Source organism: Eriocheir sinensis, unplaced genomic scaffold (genome assembly GCF_024679095.1).
Source record: "Eriocheir sinensis breed Jianghai 21 unplaced genomic scaffold, ASM2467909v1 Scaffold8, whole genome shotgun sequence".
NCBI lineage: Eukaryota > Metazoa > Arthropoda > Malacostraca > Decapoda > Varunidae > Eriocheir > Eriocheir sinensis.
The window spans coordinates 9,140-31,338 of record NW_026112164.1 but is presented as its reverse complement, the minus strand read 5'-3'; the positions used below and the strand labels follow the sequence as shown (position 1 = coordinate 31,338).

Here is a 22,199-nt window from a genome sequence, read left to right as displayed (position 1 = left end):
CTTATTGTACCTGTAATTTCATGTAGTTCATTACTATCTCAGTGTATATATAAGGTGCGTACGTATACGTACAGTAATTAAAGCAAGTTAATTGGCGTGCGTAACTTTGACAGCTTTATTAACAACTTTCTAATTCTAAACTCAAGTTGCAGCCAGCACTACCCTAGCTTGACATACATATATGTATATAGAAAGTTAATTATTTTGCTTGCCTTGGCATAACGTACACATAAGGAACCTAAATATAACTCAATATTAATTGTTCCATATACACCTGCATGTTTTGGTCTGTGTATTAATGAGTATAGTAACACACACACACACACACACACACACATATATATATATATATATATATATATATATATATATATATATATATATATATATATATATATATATATATATATATATATATATATATATATATATTTTACCCATAATGTAGCTTTTACCGTCATCAACAAAATTACAGTCCATGCGATTAGCATATGTTAGTAAAGAAAATAAATAGTAAATGATAGGTGGCGTACATGTATAATAGATTATATAGCAGAGAGAGTTACATATTTTTTAAGCTGTTAATTAAGTATGAGAACATGCTTAGTTAGTAAGAAGTAAGGTGGAATTATACTGTGATAACATCGATCACGTAAAGAACTACATCAGGGCAAAATATATATTGTTATTCACTCAGTATCTATATATACTTTGTTATTCAGTGATTGATTCTTCATCGTCCGAGTACCGTTCATCTGTAGCCCTGTCGGTATCATTACCACTCGACAGCGGTACGATACTTTCCGCATCGTTGTCGATATAATCGGGGTCACTTTCTCCCTCGTCTTGACCAGTCCCATGCCCTGACGTTCCTGGTACGTCCGACGTGGACGGTGTGCTTGTGTTTGGTGCTGTCGTTTTCTTGGGTCGCGCCGTGTTACGGAAGCCTGATCTGTCACTTTCTTTCCTTAATGCCTCCGATAAATGAGCGTTCACCGTCGACTCGTCGACTTGGCGTTTTATGCTCATTGTCGCCTGAATCATGCGCACAAATTTCGGCATTTCAGACTCCATATTTCTCTTAGATTTGGAGTAGCCCTTCAAACAGAAGTGCACCCAGACATCTCTGGGTGCTAAATAATGTAGGAGTTGGCGGATGGAGGGGGTCAGGCCACCTTTTCCCGACTGAGGCTTGGGCAACGGGCATAGCTGAACTAATGCCTTCCTCAGTGCCAACCGGTGAGTTCTCATTGGCTCTGTCGATGCATTGCCAAGAAAGTAGTGCCTGTGTTTTGATACGAGCTGCAAAACAATTATGAAGGAAAGTAATTAAAGATGCACCTAAATGAACAACATTTGAAACTAGGAAATATAACTTTATATGTAGCACTTCAGCTAGCAAAACCATTCACACTCAATGGCAGTTAACTGCAGTAACGACAGGAAAACGTACTATAGCCACTAAGATAGATCAGTCTTTGTTGAATATGCAATATTAGCGAAGTATTAAATATTTGTTACTCTTAGTGTTACTCTATATATATTACATGTAGATACCGCTGAAAAAAAAAATTATATAATTATTTATTTAATAGCAAAACCTGACCGAATATATAAAAAATACTTACACTGTCGGGTGTGCTAGCAGGAAAACCGAAGTATGTTAGCACTTCATAGGGGTCCTTTGGAAGGACAGGCACAAATCCGGTAGGGAGAGGTGTCTCACCGTCAGTCACCCGCTGCGAAGGTCCTGGAAGTACTGGTTGCAGCTGTTTCTGAAGGTTATCCACAGAAGTTTTCACTTCCTCAAATTTTTTGCTTACTTCCTCAAATTTTTTGCTTACATGTTTTAGTACGACATTCAAAATTTCTTGTATTTGTTGTGGCAGCTGTTTCTCGGGCAGGACCTGAAGAGAAAGGCATATGTCAAGTAGGTGTACTGGATAACTGAAAAAAAAAATTACAGACTGATTTAATTTTAAGGTAAGTAATCTTTACAAGTTGTTTTCATGGGTCTCCAAAGGCACCTAGGACGTATAGGTCTTGAAGGACATATAAGAATGAGTATGGGTAATGGTTTTACGTTCGAAGACTTGTACAAAAAAATTAAGTATAAAATAGCCCAAGACTCACTTGTACGTCACTGGGTTCTTCATCAGACGTACTGGGTGTATCTGCTCTAAAGACGTCAATGGCGTCTCGTCTGCCTTCAGCTCTGTTGACATCTTGAGAACTGGCCAGAGGTAATCTGACGACCTCCCTCTCGGCCGTAGAACTGGCCATAGGTGATCTGACGACCAGGTCCCTCTCGGTCGGAGAACTGGCCAGGGGACGTGATCTGACGACGTCCTCCCTCTCGGGCCGAGAAATGGCCAGAGGTGATCTGACGACCGGCCTCTCGTCTACCTCTGTAGCACCAAGCGGGGCCTCCGCATGTATTTTCTTTGCAGTTTCGTGAGCTGTACCAGGCTGTTGGATAATAAGCAAAATGAGAAACACAAACGTAATTAATTACCCTAGAATCTATTTAAGCGAGTCTATTTTTTTCTCGACAAGTAGTCTTCCTGTGTTTTATAGAAAACATATGCTGCTCCTCGTGTGTACGTGTGTGTGTTGGGGTGAGAGTACATAAATAGGCCATGTGAAAGAAATGCTATAGTGGAAAAAATCACATACTAGTTCTCTCCATTACTCACATCTTTTTCAGTTGGACGTACTGCAGTTTTTTCTTTAGCAGTTTCTTCTGCATTTGTTTCCATCGTTCTTGCCTTCCTTTTTTGTTCCTTATCACATTGCCGCAACATCGCCAAAGCCTGACTTTCGACATTTTCACTTGATACCATTTCGTCGACGACGTGTTGGCACTCCTCATAAGTTTTGTATTGGCCAAAGATGACTCCTGGTTCAGGCAGCCAATGTGGTCCAGGGTTGCTGTCGTTTTTGATGAGTGTGGCGATTCGTCTGGAAAAAAAAAGAAATAGTGAAATAGATTGGGTACCTATGCCAGACTTTATCTATCAGTCTATTTATGTCTCTATCCATCTACACACACACACACACACACACACACACACACACACACACACACACACGATCGCGGAAAATGGAGAGTGAATGAGAAATATATTAAGTGAATGGTGGAAGAAGGGAGAAAAGGTAAAAGGGGAATAAAAAGAGGCAAGAAATAAAGGAGTAGAAAGGAACATAGGAGTAGTGGGAAGGCCAGCTAGAGGTCAAGGGGTCACGTGTGAGACACACACACACACACACACACACACACACACACACACACACACGCACACATGCAGTGTCTATCCCGTGGATTTTGCTGTGACTGCCAATTAAGTGTACGTTATAGCTCTGATAGCTGGTACGTACGTACGTACGTGTGTGTGTGTGTGTGTGTGTGTGTGTGTGTGTGTGTGTGTGTGTGACGTGAACATATAATTGTTTATTAAACCTTACTTGCAATCATAATCCTGCTGCGGCGGATACCAGCACACAAATGAACAATCTGCCTCTTTCTTGTTGAAGTCCTGAATTAACTCTTTTTCTTTGCCTTTCAAAGATGACTTCTTAACGATCCATTTTGATAGCACTGTCAGGGTGCTCTGAGGCCGTAGTCTTAGAAAGTCGAAGAGAGAGTATCTAGGCTGTAAGGAAATTAATAATTAATTACCTATTGTAATATGTTGCAACAGGTCTTGTACCAGGACACGGTCAAAGGTATGAATGGTAGCAATTAAAGTGTTTGGATAGTGATTGATTTGAAATGTTTTATTTTTAATATTATCAATATTATTATCATTATAGCACAACTGTTGATAAGTGAAAGTGGATAAGTGAAACAGCTAGCATATACTAACCTTCCCACCAGAACTGGTGCTGGCTACGACGTTATGAGTGCTTGCCAACGGTTTAGATCTGTTGACTACCAGAACTTTTAAATAAAGGTATCCCATCTAAGTTTTGGGAGATAGTAATCTCCTTTAACTGTGATCTTACTTGTAAGGGATACCTTCTTAGTATCGATTTTATTTGGCTTTCGACGCCAAAGTAATAGTACTCTACGCCTGAACGCGTAAAAATGCCATTGCCCATTGCCGCGCCCCCAGCTATACTTGTTAAGGTTCTACAGTCAAGTGGCAGTGTGTGCAATGATCCTATTCCATATTTAGACAGAGCACGCAATATTCTGTTTGTAGCATCTCGCGTTAACTTACATTCGAAATGAATGGTTCGTAATTCATCCCATAATGTTCCTGGAGCATCTCGTCTGAGTACAGTCACGTCTACACTGTCAGAGTGTTCATCACTATCGGTATAGTCATGCACGATCAGTCCCTCTAGCCTCTCTAGCTTTGAAATACTCTCTTCATCGGAGGTCTCGCAAGGGCCAAGGCCCAACTCGCTGTTTCCTGGGCGACTAGGCCCATGTAGCACATTAGTGACATTACTTATTGCAGAATCAGTCTTGCTGGGGCCATTTTACATGTCAAGGGTTTGGGGAGGCTGTTCCATAGATGCGTCAGATAGAGGTGGGTCGCTGCTGTCTGTTAACTCATGAACACTACTTTTATAATTTCTATAAAATTCTTCTTCGCTTTCTGAGGGCAGCAGCGGATCTCGAATGCCTTGAATTACTGGTATTTTCTCTTGCAATAATTTTCTTCTTTTGCGAGCCCATTGTGCTTTCCTACGATTTCGCTTTTCTCTCGACTTCTCACGCCGACTTTCTATGGGATCCGTGTTATATGATGGCTCGTAGTCATCATCACTGCTGCTGTATGTTATCATTATTAGAATATATTGTGCATTACCTGAATGAACAGTAATGTGCGAAGTGTATTACAATATCTCCAAGCACAAGCAAGCACTTCAAGGATCGTATCACCGCAAACCTGAAACAATAATAATAATAATAATAATAATAATAATAATAATAATAATAATAATAATATAAATACTACTACTACTACTACTACTACTACTACTACTACTACTATACTAATACCAAACCATTCTCGTCCCCTAATATCCGTGAGACAAAAAATGTTATTCATTGCACGTGTTCCGCCAGAGCCTCGCTGTTGACTGGTCAGCAAAACACACACACACACACACACACACACACACACAAACACCAGCTGGAAGGCAGGCAGGATCGAGAGGACAGCATATTGTTGTATGATAGTAATGATACTACTACTACTACTAGTATACTACTACTACTACTACTACTACTAACACAGTGACTGAGACGCGCTTGCGCGCGTGTCAGCCACTGTTACAGAATGCATCAGTGAATGGCGGGAAAGGAAGGAAAGGTGAGGAAAGGGAAGGAGAAAATAAAGGAGAAGTGGAAAAAAAGAGAAAGGGAGGAAAATGTATACGCGTAACTGACGCGCATAACCCCTCCTCCTCTCTCTCTCTCTCTCTCTCCTATCTACCATACAGATTCATTTTACTTCTTACTTACCAAAATGTGTTGCCTTGATCAAAGCAGAATCTGGCACCCCTAACGTATACGTAAGAGTCCACTAGAACACAGCCGCGCACATTGCGGTTTGAGATCGACTGAGACACACTGAGTGGGATAATTAATAATGGCCTCTGTGGGGCGACAATAGGGCCAGGGTTGCCATTTGGTATTTTTCAATACCAAATTAGGGTAAATTTGGTATTGAAAAATCCATTTGGTTTTGAAGCACCGTGATTGGTATTGAACTTAAATTTGGCAATAAAACGAAAGAAATATGGTATTGAACTAAAAAAAAAAAAAAGGACACACACACACACACACACACACAGTTCAACCTCCCCAGTAAACAGCTACTAATTAAAAGTTTAATCAATGTCGTTCAGGGTTAATTTTTACCTGTGCACCATCTTTTGGTTTCATCGTCACCCTGCAGCCCCGAAAGGCCAGGATTAGCATTATAAGGCTACAAATAAATAGTCATTAGTTACGGCCGCGCGGACCAAGTAGCGACCCACGACAACTATTTTTTACATCCTCCCAGGCCGTCCCTCCCCTCTTCCTCCCTCTCATAACATCCGGTTCTCACGCTCCTGTTTCGAGACGTACGTCTTGTATGAGACGCGTACACTGCTGCCTCAGATATGACACATATGACACGCCATGCCTCGCCAAAGTCGATCACCACCCCAACAGTATCTTGCTGAATTAAGATGTCAGCTGCGAGAATACTTTCCTGACGTTGTAATGTCGTATGCTTGCACGAGAGAGAGAGATAAGAGATTCATCCCAGATGGCCCCAATTTAATGAGCGAGCGCACACACACACACACACACACACACACACACACACACACACACACACACATCTAGGCAGATAAATAGATAGAAAAATAGATATAGATAAATAGATAGGTATGATTAATAGAAGGATAGGCTGGTAGATGGATCTTGATAAACGCACACACACACACACACACACACACACACACACATACACACATTTTTTTTTTTTGACGGAAAGTTGAATATGTAAGTATTGCTTTACTGAGAGAGAGAGAGAGAGAGAGAGAGAGAGAGAGAGAGAGAGAGAGAGAGAGAGAGAGAGAGAGAGAGAGAGAGAGAGAGTAACTTATGACGAAGGGAGAGAAAGGGAGAGTGAAAGTGAGGAAGAGTGAGAGAGAGAGTCGCTGCCAAGAAATTTGTGATGCCAAGACTTGAGAGAATGGAAGTTTCTCTCTCTCTCTCTCTCTCTCTCTCTCTCTCTCTCTCTCTCTCTCTCTCGCTTCACTCACACACACACACACACACACACACACACACACATGAGAGAGAGAGAGAGAGAGAGAGAGAGAGAGAGAGAGAGAGAGAGAGAGAGAGAGAGAGAGAGAGAGAGAGAGAGAGAGAGAGAGACTTACATAGATTTCCATAGGTGCTCAGACCACACAGACCCTATGGTCCAGGCAAGGTGGTCTGTCCTTAAAACTGAAGTGATACTACATCAAATCAAATGCCAGGAAGAGTTTGTGTTTTTACCTCAGCGAATATAAGGGTGAAGGAAGTGTCGCTCGATCTTGTTTTGAAATGAAACAGTCGTGTTGCACTGGACCACTGAAGGCGGGAGTTTATTCCATTCCCGCGCTGCGACGGCATTTCATCATTTCTCGTTCGAAACGTGTCATCCATCATAAAACATAATTGGATTTGTCCACATTGAAGACGTGAAGTATTTTGAAACCTTCGATCAATTTTCCTTGAAGGCGACATTTCCTGAATGAGAGCAAGTTACGAGATGAGAGCCTTTCCTCGTTAGGTTTATTGCGCAAGGAAGACGGGGAGAGAGAGAGAGAGAGAGAGAGAGAGAGAGAGAGAGAGAGAGAGAGAGAGAGAGAGAGAGAGAGAGAGAGAGAGAGAGAGAGAGCAAGCAAGGTATTTACAGGTTCCTGGAATCCCAAGAATGCACAGGGCAGTCGCGACGGTTTGTTTCCCTTGATCCAGGGAAGTGCCCAGCGCGGCGCGGAGGTCAGTGAGGCGATAAGAACACTTTCCCGTCTGTCTGTCTGTCTGTCTGCCTGTCTGTCTGTGTGCAAGATGAAGAAGAGGAGGGAGGGTCGTATCTATGTATCTGTGTCTGTCTCGATATAACAAGGAAAAGATCAAGAAGAGGAGAAGGAGGAAGAGGAGGAGGAGGAGGAGGAAGAGTTGTGTCCTTATCTCTGTATCTGTATTTCTGTACGTAAAAAGCAAAGATAAAAACAAAGTGGAAGAAGAGAAAGAGGAGGAGGAGGAGGAGGAGGAGGAAGGGTTGTGTCTGTATCTGTGTCTGTCTTTAAGTAAGAAAAAGAGAAGGAGAAGAAAGCAAGGGCCGTTTATAGGGATCGTTTTCGCTTTAAAATCTTGCTCTTGGAAGGCAAAGTGGTCATTGAGAGGTTCGAGACTCGAGGCTCGAAGATTAGTAGTGGTGCTGGCCGCCTTTGTGTCCCCTGTGTGTGTGTGTGTGTGTGTGTGTGTGTTTAGCAAGATATATATGATTAGAATGTATGTCTGTCTCTCTCTCTCTCTCTCTCTCTCTCTTTTCAATGCGTCACCGACTGTAGAGAGAGAGAGAGAGAGAGAGAGAGAGAGAGAGAGAGAGAGAGAGAGAGAGAGAGAGAGAGAGAGAGAGAGTTTATTACCACCACGAGTATCATTATATGTTTAAAAAGTTCCATAAAATTTAATGTTCAGCCATAATAGTAATAATAACAATAATAATAATAATAATAATAATAATAATAATAATAATAATAATAATAATGATAATATACAATAGATCTCTCTCATCACCAGCAGTTATGCTCTCTCGCTCTCTCTCTATCTCTTCTCCTCCCCTTCCTTTCCTTTTCCTCTTCTTCTTCGCCTTCCCTTCCCTTCCCCCTTATTATCACTGTCTTTATTCCTTCCTTTCTTCTCCTCTCTCCTATTCCACTTCCTTCTCTTCCCTTCCTTTTCATTTCATTCCCTTTTATTATTTTTTCCATTTTTTCTCATAGCCTTTTATTTTTGCTCACCTTCCCTTTCCAATCCCTTCCCTTCCCTTCCCTTTCCTATATTTCCCTTCCCTTCCCTTCCCTTCCCTTTCCTTTCCTTCCCTATCTTTCCCTTCCCTTCCCTTCTTTTCCCTTTCTTCCTCTTCCCTCCCCATCCCTTCCTTTCCCTTCCCTTCCCTTCCCTTCCCCTTGTATGTGGTGGATGTTATAGTGTGCAGAGAGAGAGAGAGAGAGAGAGAGAGAGAGAGAGAGAGAGGGGAGGAATGTGTTGACAGCCAGTACGTGTACCCGGCCCACAGACAAAAAAGGTGTTTACGGTGCAATCGAAGTAGTAGTAGTAGTAGTAGTAGTAGTAGTAGTAGTAATGATGATGTTGATGATGATGATGATGATGATGATGATGATGATGATGAAGATGATGATGGTACGTGTGCGTGCAATTAAGTGTGCGCCTGAGAGAGAGAGAGAGAGAGAGAGAGAGAGAGAGAGAGAGAGAGAGAGAGAGAGAGAGAGAGAGAGAGAGAGAGAGAGAGAGAGAGAGAGGCTCGAGGCGCCATGTACTGAGATAATACTAAGTCGTATATTAAAATTGCATTTATTTATTAAGGCCGCCCCATCACGTATGATTGAATTACTTCTTAACCCGATGTGTAACTCTGCTTGGGAAATACAATGAAATTATTTTCGAGAGTTTTTACTGGTTAGTAAAGATTTTAAATGCGAGCGTAATTATCAGTCAAACCCAGAATATTAATGGCTGCGCAATAACGACCGTAGTCTTCAAGAGTTGGCCCTATAATTGGGTTACATAGAAAACATGAGTAACTAGAAGGCTATGAGAGGACGATCGATTAATAGGGTGACTGGAACAATGAATTAAGTAACACAATTAATGCTGCATATATATATATATATATATATATATATATATATATATATATATATATATATATATATATATATATATATATATATATATATATATATATATATATATATATATATATATATATATATATATATATATATATATATATATATATATATATATATATATATATATATATATATATATATATATATATATATATATATATATATATATATATATATATATATATATATATATATATATATATATATATATATATATATATATATATATATATATATATATATATATATATATATATATATATATATATATATATATATATATATATATATCATAAGTTCACACCTAGTTGTCGGGAGATCTCTTCAGTCTTGGCGCGCTGGCTTCGCGTAAGGGGCCGATTGTTATGGCGACTTTCACTGCGACAACTCAAACACACTCTGCGTTCTTACTCCGAATTTAAGTGGAAACAGGACGAAATCTTCAAGTTTTAGTGCATACAAGCAGGCAGGAGTGTCTCTAGAGTGATTTGGTCGAGGATTCAAGGTAACTTATATAAAATAGCACCATGAGAGACATTTGAAAACGTTGTGTAAAAAATGGCAAATTTGCGTAACTTTAGGTTGAAATCTTTACGTAAAATGAATGATAACTGTAGGATAGTGAAGTCCACAGTTTTACGTATTAGGAAACAAGAAATGTACGTTTAGTTAGTGCCTACATGGCAACTCAGCTCAGTTCCCGCGTCGCCTAACTCGCCTTAGGCACGCAGTCAGCTGGGCACTACCCCTCTGTAAAGGATTATCGCTGTCCTGCCTCTGTTTACTCTCCAAGTAAAGGACCTACAGTTATTCATCGTCTCTGTACCCTTCCCCACAACTGCAAGGATCCAGAGGACGATACAAGAAGACACAGAAGGCAGTGGATCGAGTGGAAGTGACGGAGGAGACACAAGATATGAGGACGCCGCGACCCCGTGGAGTAAACTGTGGAGGAGCCGTACTACGCCATCAGTGCAGTGACTCAGTGTTGTGTGCAGTGCAGTGGTGTGTTCAGTGCAGTGTGGTAGTGAGGGGGCTGTTCACTACGTCCTACGGGGTCGAGTATGTGTGCATGGGGAAGGCCAACTCTGACCCGACTGAGCACTCTGGCAAGCGCCGCACCATGTGCGGCGCCAACTACTGGACGAGCGTGCAGAACTTCATGGTGAGCAACAGGTTGGCCCAACGCCTGCATTTGCTGAAGCTCGTCGGGTTCTTCCCGGGGACGTGCAGGCCGACCTGGACCGGGCCAAGGCAGAGGAGAAGGAGGACGACGAGGTGATCTTGGCCCAGCTTGCCAGGGAGCTGGCCGACGACCAGCCGGACCCGCCGACGGACGAGTTGCTCCTCGCCGCGGTCGGCAACTACGCCGGCTACCTGGCCAGGAAGGTCCAGGCCAACTCCTCTGTGGCTGAGTGCTGCAAGCAGGAGCTTGCCCAGCAGGAGGAGATGAAGATTACCGTGGAGCTCGAGAGGGGCGACCCGCCCTCTGTGATGTTCGACGCCCTGGTCGAGCTGGTCGACAGGGGAGAGATGGAGACGGCCGGGCGGTCCTGAAGCGGCCATCTCCCAATGGCCCACATGGCGTCCTTCGGGATGTCGCTGTGGGACTCCCTGATGTGCAGGGAGGACAAGAAGGAGCGCAGGTTGAGGTTCCTTGCCATGCGCCACAGGGACGGGTTCAGGCACCTCCTGGAGTTCCTGGCGGCCTCAGACCCGACCTTGCAGGGGTACAGGTGCCAGGAGGGGCACAACCTGGCCAACACCATCTTGCTGCACATCAGCAGGTCCCTCTTCAACTGTTTCGGTGCTAATTTCTCCAAGGACGTGACCTCAGAAGCGAGGAAGAACAAGGCCTTGAAGCAGCCGACCGGCAGGAAGAGGAGCAGTATCGAGGAGGGCAGGAAGGAGACGGCGAGGAACAGGGACGTGTACAAGTCCAGGAAACTGACCGGGGCCCACAAGTCATAGGCCAAAAGGCTAAAGTGATTGTTCAGGGACGAGGGCCAGATAGCCGGCAAGACGTGCTGCGGCAATAGTGACATCGGAATTCAACCAAAATAAGTTGTGATTGTATATAGAAAAATGAAAATTTTGCTTTTGTTGAGTAAAATTAAGATGTTTCTGCATGCTTTCCTCAAGCATTAAGTTTCTAATGTGAAAATTAAGTGATTTATTAGATGTTAAAAAAATAAGTAGCTATTTCGGGCAAAAACTTATAAGATATGCTAAATATTGCTATTGATTCTGAAAATATAAGTGATTATCTCTGCATTTGGTGATGTTTGTGCATCTAGCGTAAAATCTGAGGATTTTATAGCCTTTTTAAGTTTTGTTATACTTATATAAAAAACAATTAATCGGGATTTTATTAGGGAACGACTTTGAATTTTTTGATACCGCTGCTCATGGAGACTCATATATGCCTAAGGGAGGTGCCTGTTTTAGTTTCAGGTCGCTAGCTGCTTTGGTTTTGAAAATATTTAAATTTTAAATTTTTGAAAATCGGCCCCCTGCGAATCGGCCCCGCGCCCCGTTTCCCGTCAAGAGATTGTGAAGTCTATGTATATATATATAAAAGTGCAAATGTGCTGGGGACATATATATACTCGGCATCTATAGCCATCAATATGTTTAATTGTACACGTACGTATAGCTACCTGGAAGCCAGGGGGGTAATACATGCAGTGCTATTAATTAAAAAGGAAAATACTATAAATGAACATCCACTAATTTATGCTATTACACTTGTGATATGAATGAATGAATGTGAATATGATTTGATATATCTATATATCTATCTGTCTATCTATCTATTTGTACAATAAACATCATTTATTAGCTTCTCTAACTTAACCGGTTGTGAAAGAAAACATAAAATGATTGGAACGTGAACGGTCGAAAGGCTTCTTGTACACGTTGTCACCATGGCTCAGTGAGCTAAGGCGCGCTGTTGATCCGGAGTCCTCAGGGAAGACGATTCGAACCCCGTTGGGCCCGGTATGTCTTTATTAGGTTTAAGTTAGGTTAAGGGTATAGATTTCTATCAACCAAGACATGTCAGTCATTCGAGTTAAGTCTACAGCGCAAAGATCACTGAGTCGTGGTGACAATTTAACAAATTATTTGTAACTCGTCCGCACTAGTCCGTTACGCGGCCTCAAACGGATTTTTGTAACTCGATCGATCATATCGTCCGTACTAGTCCGTTACGCTTACGGCATGTCTGAAAGTTCTGCATGCAATTAATTACTGATGTACATATGTACAATATAATTGGAATTATAAATCAGGCGACTCGCATTTAAAAATTAACAGCATAGGAATAATAAACAGCGAAGCGGACACTTGTGGACCCAAAATAGACGAAATGATACTAGTCCGATACGCGTCCGGCATGTTAGAAACTTCTGCGTACGGGTCCATATTAATTGCAATCATATCTCAGGCGACCAACATTCAAAAATTAAAAGCAAATATCTAACAACAGGAATTTAAACAATCAAAGCGGACACTTGTGGACGCAAAACAGACAAAACGATAAGTCTGCTTCACGTCTATACTCGTCCACTGCCGGCCGGGTATTTACAAACCAGAAGTTATTGTGTGCAAATTGGAAATTGTTTTTCTTCACATGAAGCTCTGACAAGAGGAGCTCCACAAGGAAGTGTGCTGGGACCTATTTTATGTTGTATATACACGATTAGTTTCTCCAGGATACTACAACAACATGGTGTAGGATTCAAGTTATTTGCTGATGACACCCAGTTCTACTTTTCCATCACTGATATTGAAAATACAAGTGCTAAGATCAATAGTGTTATTAAATCAGTCAAGGATTGGATGCATTATAAGCAATTGAAATTAAACGATGATAAGACTGAATTCATGCTTGTGGGGAAGAAGGACACTACGTTATTTTGGTGACGGTAACATGATTATAGGTGGTAATGAAATTCATATTGTTGAAAGTGTTCGTGACTTGGGAGTGTTGTTGGATTCCAATTTGACACTGAAATGTCAGATAAATAATGTCGTAAGGATTGCCGGATATCACCTTAGAAATATTGCTTTTATCAAGAAATACCTGGATGAAGATTCTATCAAGAAATTGTTGATTAACAATATCATATCAAGAGTGGATTATTGCAACTCAATCCACTATAACCTGCCAAAGCTCCAATTAAGGAAATTACAGATGGTCTTAAATAGAGCAGCGAGATTAATCAAGGAACTCTACCACGAGAGAGAATTACTCCTGTTCTGATAGAGCTCCACTGGTTACCAATAAAAGCAAGGATAGTATTTAAGTTATGTGTTTTGACACACCAAGCTTTGATTACTGGCCGTCCACCGTATTTGAGAGAATTATTACACGATTATTACCAGGTGAAGGCATTAACACTCGCCGAGCCACTTCTGGAATCACACTTCATGAACCACAAAAGCACTGATTTGTTCGATGTATCTTAGCTTCGCAGCATTCTCAAGCGATCTCGCGTAATCACTTAACACAAATGATGCTGCAGGTCCTGCCAGTTGCCCGCGGGTAGTGACTTAGGGAGGGGGCACACGTGGTCCGTCTGCTCACTCTGCTGGGGAGGTGACCACCAGCGGGTCTGCAGACGACGCACAAGGTGCAGACGACGCTATTTCGTGACGTCACTGCAAAACCTCTATACTCGTAAGAACATAAGGGGCCATATTCTTAAAAATTTCGAGGTAATGATTCGTTTTAGGTCCGTGCCAGTATCTCATAATCTACTTTATGAAACATCACTATCTCTTCATATATCTTTTCTACAAACCTTCAACAGTCATGGAAACGCTTTGAAAATCCAATTCAAGGACTTTTTTTTTTACTCTTGAAAATAGGGGATAATTGTGTGGAGCTTAGTTGACCCCGCAGCCTACACTACCTCACCCGCCACGTTGGGTTTCTCCTCCTCCTCCTCCTCCTCCTCCTCCTTTTCCTCCCTCTCGCTACCTCCCCTTTCTTGACCTCAACCTCGTCGTCTTTTTCCTTTGCTATTTTATCCTCCTCCTCCTCCTCACGCGTGGGTCAGTGAAATGGATATGCCTGGGAAAGGTAAACTGAGGTAACCTGCGTGCCACAATCGGTCCTGTGTCGCCGGCTGAGGGGGTCTGCTGTTACCTGCGCGGGGTCACGGGCCAAGGGGACGGAGGAGCGCGCAGGGGTAATGCGTAGGTTATCGTGTGACCTCCCCCCCCTTCACCCCTCTTCCCACCATCATCTTTGCCTTATACAGTGTTGCGTCCCGGTGTCTTTTCTTGTGAGTGTTTGATATATTGTTTTAAATAAGGGTTTGATAGTTTTATGCGTGTGTGTGTGTGTGGGGGGGGGGGGAGGTGTTAGTGGTTGAATGTAGGGAAGTGAGCCAGTCATGTATTAGCACAGGTATGAAGGGGTATACAGTAAGGTTAGGTTAGGAAGGTTAGGTGTGGGTTTTATGATTGAGGGAAGATTGTGTGCTGATAGCGGACATAGTAACAGGAGGAGGCAGGCAGATGTAGAAGTCACCCAACCAGCCAGGTATTAGTACAGGTGTGAATGGGGGTATACAGAAAGGTTAGGTTAGGTTAGGTGTGGGTTTTATGGGGGAGGGAAGATTTGTGCCTATAGCGGAGAGAGTAACAGGAGGGGAGGCAGGCAGAGGTAGAAGGAGTCACCCAACCAGCCAGGTATTAGCACAGGTATGAAGGGGGTATACAGAAGGTTAGGTTAGGTTAGGTATGGGTTTTATGGGGGAGCGTAGATTGTGTGCTGATAGCGGAGACAGTAGCAGGAGGGGAGGCAGGCAGAGGTAGAAGAGTCACCCAACCAGTCAGGTATTAGTACAGGTGTGAATGGGGTTTAAGGGCCATATTCTTAAACGTAAAAGAACATAAGAACGTAAGGAGTCTGCAAGAGGCCGGTTAGTCTATACAAGGCAGCTCCTGTAAGTCTAATCCCACCTTACCTCACTATCCATGTTAGATCGTTAAGTGGTTTGTTAGTTTGTTTGTTAATGGGTAGTCAAACAGCTGTATTACCGTTAGTTAGGTAGGTTAGTTAAACAGATAGTTTGATAGTTAGTTAAGCAGTTAGAGTCAGTTAGTTAACTTTACTATATTCTGTATTTATTTATTTATTTATTTATATTATTTTGTTTATTTATTTTTAATTATTTTGTTTTTTCTTTTTCCTTTTCTTTCTTTCTTTTCTTTTTTTCTATTTGTTTTCTTTTTCTTTTCTTTTTCTTTCTTTTTTTCCTTTGAGTTTTCTTGCTGTTGGTTTTCTTTTTTGATGTTCTTTTTTGGTGTTCTTTTTTCCTATCATCCTTTTGTTGATGTTCGTTGGTCTGGGTGAGCCGCTTTCCTCCCAGAAGAGACCCGCCCATAATTTTGGAGATGTTGTTAGGGCCGAAAGGTGGATGATGTTTGTTTTATTTTATTTTCTTAATGTCGTGTTTTTCGTTCTTTTTATTGCTTTTGTTTTCTTGTTCGATGTTTTCCTGTTCTTTTTCTTTTTACTTCTTTTTGATGCTTTTTGTTGTTATTTTTTTCCTATCATCCTTTTGTTGATGTTCCTTGGTCTGGATGAGCCGCTTTCCTCCCAGAAGAGACCCATCCATAATTTTGGTGATGTTGTTTGGGGCCGAAAGGTGGATGATGTTTCTTTGTATTTCTCTTTTCTTGATGTTGCTCATTTATTTATGTTGCTTTTCTTTTTCGATGTTTTTTTCTTTTCTTTTTCCATATTTTTTGGTGTTCTTTTCTATATCATCCCTTGTTGATGTTCTTTGGTCTGGGTGAGCCGCTTTCTCCCCAGAAGAGACCCACCCATAATTTTGGTGATGTTAGTCAGGGCCGGAAGGTGGGTGATGTTTGTTATATTTTTCTTTCCTTGAAGTGTTTGTCTTTATGTTTTTTATGTTCATTTATTCATATCATCCTTTTGTTGATGTTCTTTGGTCTGGATGAGCCGCTTTCTCCCCAGAAGAGACCCACCCATAATTTTGGCGATGTTAGGGCCTAAAGGTGGATGACCTTTTTGTTTCTTTTCTTGATGTTTCGTTTCTGTATTTTCCATTTTTCTGGTGTTCTTTTTTATTTTCCTTTTCTTAGGTGTTCCCATCGCGTGGATTGTCTACGACAGTATAACGAGCACCACAAGCCCGGGTTTATTTAGAGTTTGCTCTCCTAGGCAGACTGCCTACCACGTCTGACGACCTCCACCTGCCTGGGTTTGTTTAGAGTTTGCTCTCCTAGGCAGACTGCCTACCACGGCTGACGAGCTCCACCTGCCCGGGTTTATTGTTCGGAGTTTGCTCTCCTAGGCATACTGCCTACCACGGCTGACGAGCTCCACCTGCCCGGGTTTATTGTTCGGAGTTTGCTCTCCTAGGCAGACTGCCTACCACGGCTGACGAGCTCCACCTGCCCGGGTTTTTTGTTCGGAGTTTGCTCTCCTAGGCAGACTGCCTACCACGGCTGGCGAGCTCCACCTGCCCGGGTTTATTATTCGGAGTTTGCTCTCCTAGGCAGACTGCCTACCACGGCTGACGAGCTCCACCTGCCCGGGTTTATTGTTCGGAGTTTGCTCTCCTAGGCAGACTGCCTACCACGGCTGACGAGCTCCACCTGCCCGGGTTTATTGTTCGGAGTTTGCTCTCCTAGGCAGACTGCCTACCACGGCTGACGAGCTCCACCTGCCCGGGTTTATTGTTCGGAGTTTGCTCTCCTAGACAGACTGCCTACCACGGCTGACGAGCTCCACCTGCACGGGTTTATTGCTCGGAGTTTGCTCTCCTAGGCAGATTGCCTACCACGGCTGACGAGCTCCACCTGCCCGGGTTTATTGTTCGGAGTTTGCTCTCCTAGGCAGATTGCCTACCACGGCTGACGAGCTCCACCTGCCCGGGTTTGTTTAGAGTTTGCTCTCCTAGGTGAATTACCTACCACGGCTAACGACCTCCACCTGCCCGGGTTAATTGTTCGAAGTTTGCTCTCCTAGGAAGATTGCCTACCACGGCTGACGAGCTCCACCTGCCCGGGTTTGTTGTTCGAAGTTTGCTCTCCTAGGAAGATTGCCTACCACGGCTGACGAGCTCCACCTGCCCGGGTTTGTTGTTCGGAGTTTGCTCTCCTAGGTGTATTGCCTCCCACGGCTAACGAGCCTCACCTGCCCGGGTTAGTTTAGAGTTTGCTCTCCTAGGTGAATTGCCTCCCACGGCTAACGAGCCTCACCTGCCCGGGTTTGTATAGAGTTTTCTCTCCTAGGTGAATTGCCTCCCACGGCTAACGAGCTCCACCTGCCCGGGTTTGCTTAGAGTTTGCTCTCCTAGGTGAATTGCCTCCCACGGCTAACGACCTCCACCTGCCCGGGTTTGTTTAGAGTTTGCTCTCCTAGGTGAATTGCCTCCCACGGCTAACGAGCCTCACCTGCCCGGGTTTGTTTAGAGTTTGCTCTCCTAGGTGAATTGCCTCCCACGGCTAACGAGCCTCACCTGCCCGGGTTTGCTTAGAGTTTGCTCTCCTAGGTGAATTGCCTCCCACGGCTAACGAGCTCCACCTGCCCGGGTTTGCTTAGAGTTTGCTCTCCTAGGTGAATTGCCTCCCACGGCTAACGACCTCCACCTGCCCGGGTTTGCTTAGAGTTTGCTCTCCTAGGTGAGTTGCCTCCCACGGCTAACGACCTCCACCTGCCCGGGTTTGTTTAGAGTTTGCTCTCCTAGGTGAATTGCCTCCCACGGCTAACGACCTCCACCTGCCCGGGTTTATTGTTCGGAGTTTGCTCTCCTAGGAGAATTGCCTCCCACGGCTAACGACCTCCACCTGCCCGGGTTTATTGTTCGGAGTTTGCTCTCCTAGGTGAATTGCCTCCCACGGCTAACGAGCTCCACCTGCCCGGGTTTGTATAGAGTTTGCTCTCCTAGGTGAATTGCCTCCCACGGCTAACGAGCCTCACCTGCCCGGGTTTGTATAGAGTTTACTCTCCTAGGTGAATTGCCTCCCACGGCTAACGAGCCTCACCTGCCCGGGTTTGTATAGAGTTTGCTCTCCTAGGTGAATTGCCTACCACGGCTAATGACCTCCACCTGCCCGGGTTTGTATAGAGTTTGCTCTCCTAGGTGAATTGCCTACCACGGCTAACGACCTCCACCTGCCCGGGTTTGTATAGAGTTTGCTCTCCTAGGTAAATTGCCTACCACGGCTAACGACCTCCACCTGCCCGGGTTTGTATAGAGTTTGCTCTCCTAGGTGAATTGCCTACCACGGCTAACGAGCTCCACCTGCCCGGGTTTGTAGCCGGAAGATCTCCGGCACCTCCGTCGGGGCCCCGAGGGACGCCGAGGAGCCCTGCCTGGAGCCCTCCAGTCCTGCCATGCTCGCCAGGGAGACCTTGGGCTCGCTGGCGCTCCACACCCCCGCCGAGGCGAGGATGCAAGAACTCGCTTCTTAAAACTACCAGACTGGATTATAAAATTAATCATAATTACTGTGAAGGCGCCGGTCACCGCGTTTATCGGTTCAGGGATGGAAGACCGACGGGCCTGGGAAACGCGCACAAGCATCCAAAGGAATCCTCGCGACGGCTTGCGACGCAGCATCCGTTTCCCTTTTCTTTCTCATTCCAATTTTTCTTATTTATTATATTTTCCTTCTCTGATTGAATGATGGATTGATTTTACTTGGTAGGAATCTGTTCACCAATTAACATCATTCAGGTGTACATTGCACCCACACACCTGCCGAGAGAAAACACCAGTGAGTGCTGACGCTCACGAGGACGGCCCGCTAGAGTTTCCTAACATTCGCATCGGGGCCCACTTCTCTTTAGTCGTCTGTCTCTTTATTTTTATCTTCTCTATTTCATTCTATTTCTCCCTTTCTTTCAGCCTTGCTCTCCATCTATGAATTTATTTATTTACTTCTCTCTCTCTCTCTCTCTCTCTCTCTCTCTCTCTCTCTCTCTCTCTCTCTCTCTCTCTCTCTCTCTCTCTCTCTCTCTCTCTCCACACACACACTCACACACACACACACACAGCTTTCGTAGGCGTTGTGGGTATTGCCAGGGGTAGTTTAATGACCCTGGTGGTAGTCTGACCTCCTATCTGTACTATGGACCTAAAAAAACACTCATGAGAATCCGACTGATCTGCTTTGACCCCTGTGGAAAAAGTTGGTATGAGAGACAGAAGCGTTTGAGAATACCGGCCTAGGAGTTGTCATGTATAAGTCGAGTGTCCTCTTGCTGGGTTAAGGATATGCACTGTTAATTATTTATTCATTTATTGGCATCACAGGAGGCGGCTCAAAGACAAAACAAAACACACTCACTAAAAAAACACCAACCGCTTCTCCCACAATCAGAAAACACTCACCATCATGTTTTTTTTTTCTTTGTTTTTCTCTCTCCCATTTATATATTTATTTTCGCATCATAGCAGGCAAACATTAACACACAGCACACACACAAAAAACGATAACCACTTCTCCCACCATCAGAAAGCAGTCACCATAATGTGCTTTTTCTATTTTTTTTCTCCCATTTATCTAATTATTTTCGCATCACAGGAGGCAGCTCAAGGGTAACACAATAACACCCCCAAATAACTAAACCTCTTCTCCCACAATCAGAAAGCACTCACCATTATGTGCTTCTCTCCTTTTTTTCTCTCCCATTTATCTGTTTATTTTCGCATCACAGGAAGCAGCTCAAAGGCAAATCAATAACACACAAAAAGTCTGTCCACCACTTCTCCTCCCACAAACACACGAAAAAATGGCTGCCATCAAGTGCTTTTTCTCTTTTTTTCTTTTCTTTCATTGATTCATTGAGTTTTCACATCATAGGAGTTTCATTTGATGTTGATGAAAGTTCAGCATGCAGCTTTTTTTATTTATATTGCCATTGTGCGGAACTTATTCTATGAGTATGTCGGAAAAAATGACCGAACGGGTAAATGTTATGAAAGAGATGGGGAAGCAAAATGGGGTTCGATCCTTATGAGAAGAAAGTTTTATCTGCGAATTATTGGGTCTGGATTAAAGTCTTCTTCCACCTCTTCCGCTGCTTCCTCCTCTTCCTCCTTTTCTTCCTCCACTTACCCTCTTCTAGGTTCTATCTGTACACCTCTATATAGTTTCTCGTGGAAATAGTACAAGAATACACAGTCGTTCCACGCACAGCATGATGACGTCACACTCTCATCTGACTTAAATCTCGGCTCCAGGGTTCCCATGAAAAACAACAACAACTAAAAGTAAAGGGATGACTCATGTGTGACGAATATAATGCAAATAAAAGGTAGCGAAAACAAAGAACCTGATGTTAAGGGCCAGTCTTACAGTCCGGTACAGCACGTTTGTAAGCTCCCCAACCGAACACAAAACACGACGAAAATTCCTTGTATAGTTTTTTTTTTTTTTCCCTTACAGCAGAGGAGTCAGTTCAAGGGCATAAAAAAGGTAACAAATGTGAAAAAAACACTATACAAGGAATTTTCGTCGTGTTTTGTGTTTGGTTGGGGAGCTTACAAACGTGCTGTATGTTTACGAAAGCATGTCGTCGCCTCCTCTGGCAATGGCCGCGGCGACTCTGCAGTCGCCGCAGCCGTGAAATAGCTCGCAGAGGGTTTAGGGTCGGGGAGCATAGTTAAACTACTCCAACCGAACTTTACGACATACTAACGGGGGGGGCTGCGCCCCCCTCGACCCCCTCATTCTAACCAGGGGTGGCTACGCCCACCCCTTGGACATGTATATGTGACTTATTTCAGCAAGGAGGTATTTCTCGCAACACCGGCTGCAGCGTCGCCGCGGCCGCCACCAGAGGAGGCTACGCGCTTTCGTAAACATTATCCCCTACTTGCAGGAGTAAAAAAAAAGTCCTTGAATTGGATTTTCAAAGCGTTTCCATGACTGTTAAAGGTTTGTAGAAAAGATATATGAAGAGATACTGATGTTTCATAAAGTAGGTAATGAGATACTGGCACGGACCTAAAACGAATCTTAACCCATTTCGGCGCCCGAGCTCACATACTTGACACGGTTTTCGTATGAGTTTTCGGTATTTCCAGGAGTATTTTATTGGTCCTAGTAGTAGTTTGATTCTGCTTCTGTACCATGAACCTGAAAACACTCTCATGAGAACCCAATTGGTCCCCTTTTTGGCCTTTGGAAATAGTTGATGTGAGGGGAAGTGTCTGCCAATACTAACCAAGGAGTCTGCAAGAGGTCGGTGGGCGTATACAAGGCAGCTCCCGTGAACCTGACCCCACCTAACGCCACTAGTCAATCCGACCTTCATAATCTTCACCCATTACTAGTCCACTGCAGCATAGAGGCCTTTCCCAACGTCCTCCACCTCTCCTAACCCCACCTAACCTAACCTAACCCCACTCTGATCTTCATAATCTTCACCCATTACTAGTCCACTGCAGCATAGAGGCCTTTCCCAGCGTCCTCCACCTCTCCTAACCCCACCTAACCTAAGCTAACCCCACTCTGACCTTCATAATCTTCACCCATTACTAGTCCACTGCAGCATAGAGGCCTTTCCCAGCGTCCTCCACCTCTCCTAACCCCACCTAACCTTAGCTAACCCCACTCTGACCTTCATAATCTTCAGTCATGACTAGTCCACTGCAGCATAGAGGCCTTTCCCAACGTCCTCCACCCCTCTCTGTTTGATATATTACTCCATCGTGCTTTGGCAAATACTCTTAACTTAATATAATCTTCATCTT

The 22,199-nt window shown here is 43.7% G+C and overlaps 1 protein-coding gene and 1 long non-coding RNA gene across 12 annotated transcripts; both read right to left on the bottom strand.

Moving 5' to 3' along the window:
* Nucleotides 1-693: 693 nt before the first annotated feature.
* LOC126994474 (uncharacterized) lies at nucleotides 694-5,598 on the bottom strand. Of its 4 annotated transcripts, XM_050853787.1 has the most exons (7): nucleotides 5,480-5,598; nucleotides 4,821-4,901; nucleotides 3,466-3,653; nucleotides 2,697-2,961; nucleotides 2,134-2,469; nucleotides 1,629-1,907; nucleotides 694-1,302 (listed from the first exon to the last, which is right to left on the bottom strand). In XM_050853787.1, the coding sequence occupies exons 4-7, from the start codon at nucleotides 2,841-2,843 to the stop codon at nucleotides 715-717; spliced, it is 1,350 nt and encodes a 449-aa protein (XP_050709744.1). In that variant the 5' UTR covers nucleotides 2,844-2,961; nucleotides 3,466-3,653; nucleotides 4,821-4,901; nucleotides 5,480-5,598; the 3' UTR covers nucleotides 694-714. The 4 variants fall into 4 exon arrangements, with proteins under 4 accessions (XP_050709744.1, XP_050709745.1, XP_050709743.1 ...); XM_050853788.1 differs by lacking the exon at nucleotides 4,821-4,901 and having other exon boundaries at nucleotides 5,480-5,592; XM_050853786.1 differs by lacking the exons at nucleotides 4,821-4,901; nucleotides 5,480-5,598 and adding an exon at nucleotides 3,867-4,482.
* Nucleotides 5,599-15,954: 10,356 nt separating this feature from the next.
* On the bottom strand, nucleotides 15,955-18,812 carry LOC126994451 (uncharacterized). 8 transcript variants are annotated; one of them, XR_007749133.1, is made up of 7 exons: nucleotides 18,546-18,715; nucleotides 18,351-18,415; nucleotides 17,825-17,954; nucleotides 17,494-17,629; nucleotides 17,293-17,425; nucleotides 17,021-17,156; nucleotides 15,955-16,884 (listed from the first exon to the last, which is right to left on the bottom strand). It is a non-coding gene; the product is annotated as an uncharacterized LOC126994451 (long non-coding RNA). The 8 variants fall into 8 exon arrangements; XR_007749136.1 differs by having other exon boundaries at nucleotides 17,293-17,629; nucleotides 18,676-18,812; XR_007749139.1 differs by having other exon boundaries at nucleotides 17,293-17,629; nucleotides 17,825-17,889; nucleotides 18,676-18,812.
* Nucleotides 18,813-22,199: the final 3,387 nt, after the last annotated feature.

Excerpts from the sequence above, each read along its gene's own strand:
- LOC126994474 (XM_050853786.1), bottom strand. The coding sequence starts at position 3,962 with ATGGGATACCTTTATTTAAAAGTTCTGGTAGTCAACAGATCTAAACCG. Across the intron at positions 3,654-3,866 it reads GCACCAGTTCTGGTGGGAAG|CCTAGATACTCTCTCTTCGA; the intron begins GTTAGTATATGC and ends ATTTCCTTACAG. Across the intron at positions 1,908-2,133 it reads AAGAACCCAGTGACGTACAA|GTCCTGCCCGAGAAACAGCT; the intron begins GTGAGTCTTGGG and ends CTTTCTCTTCAG.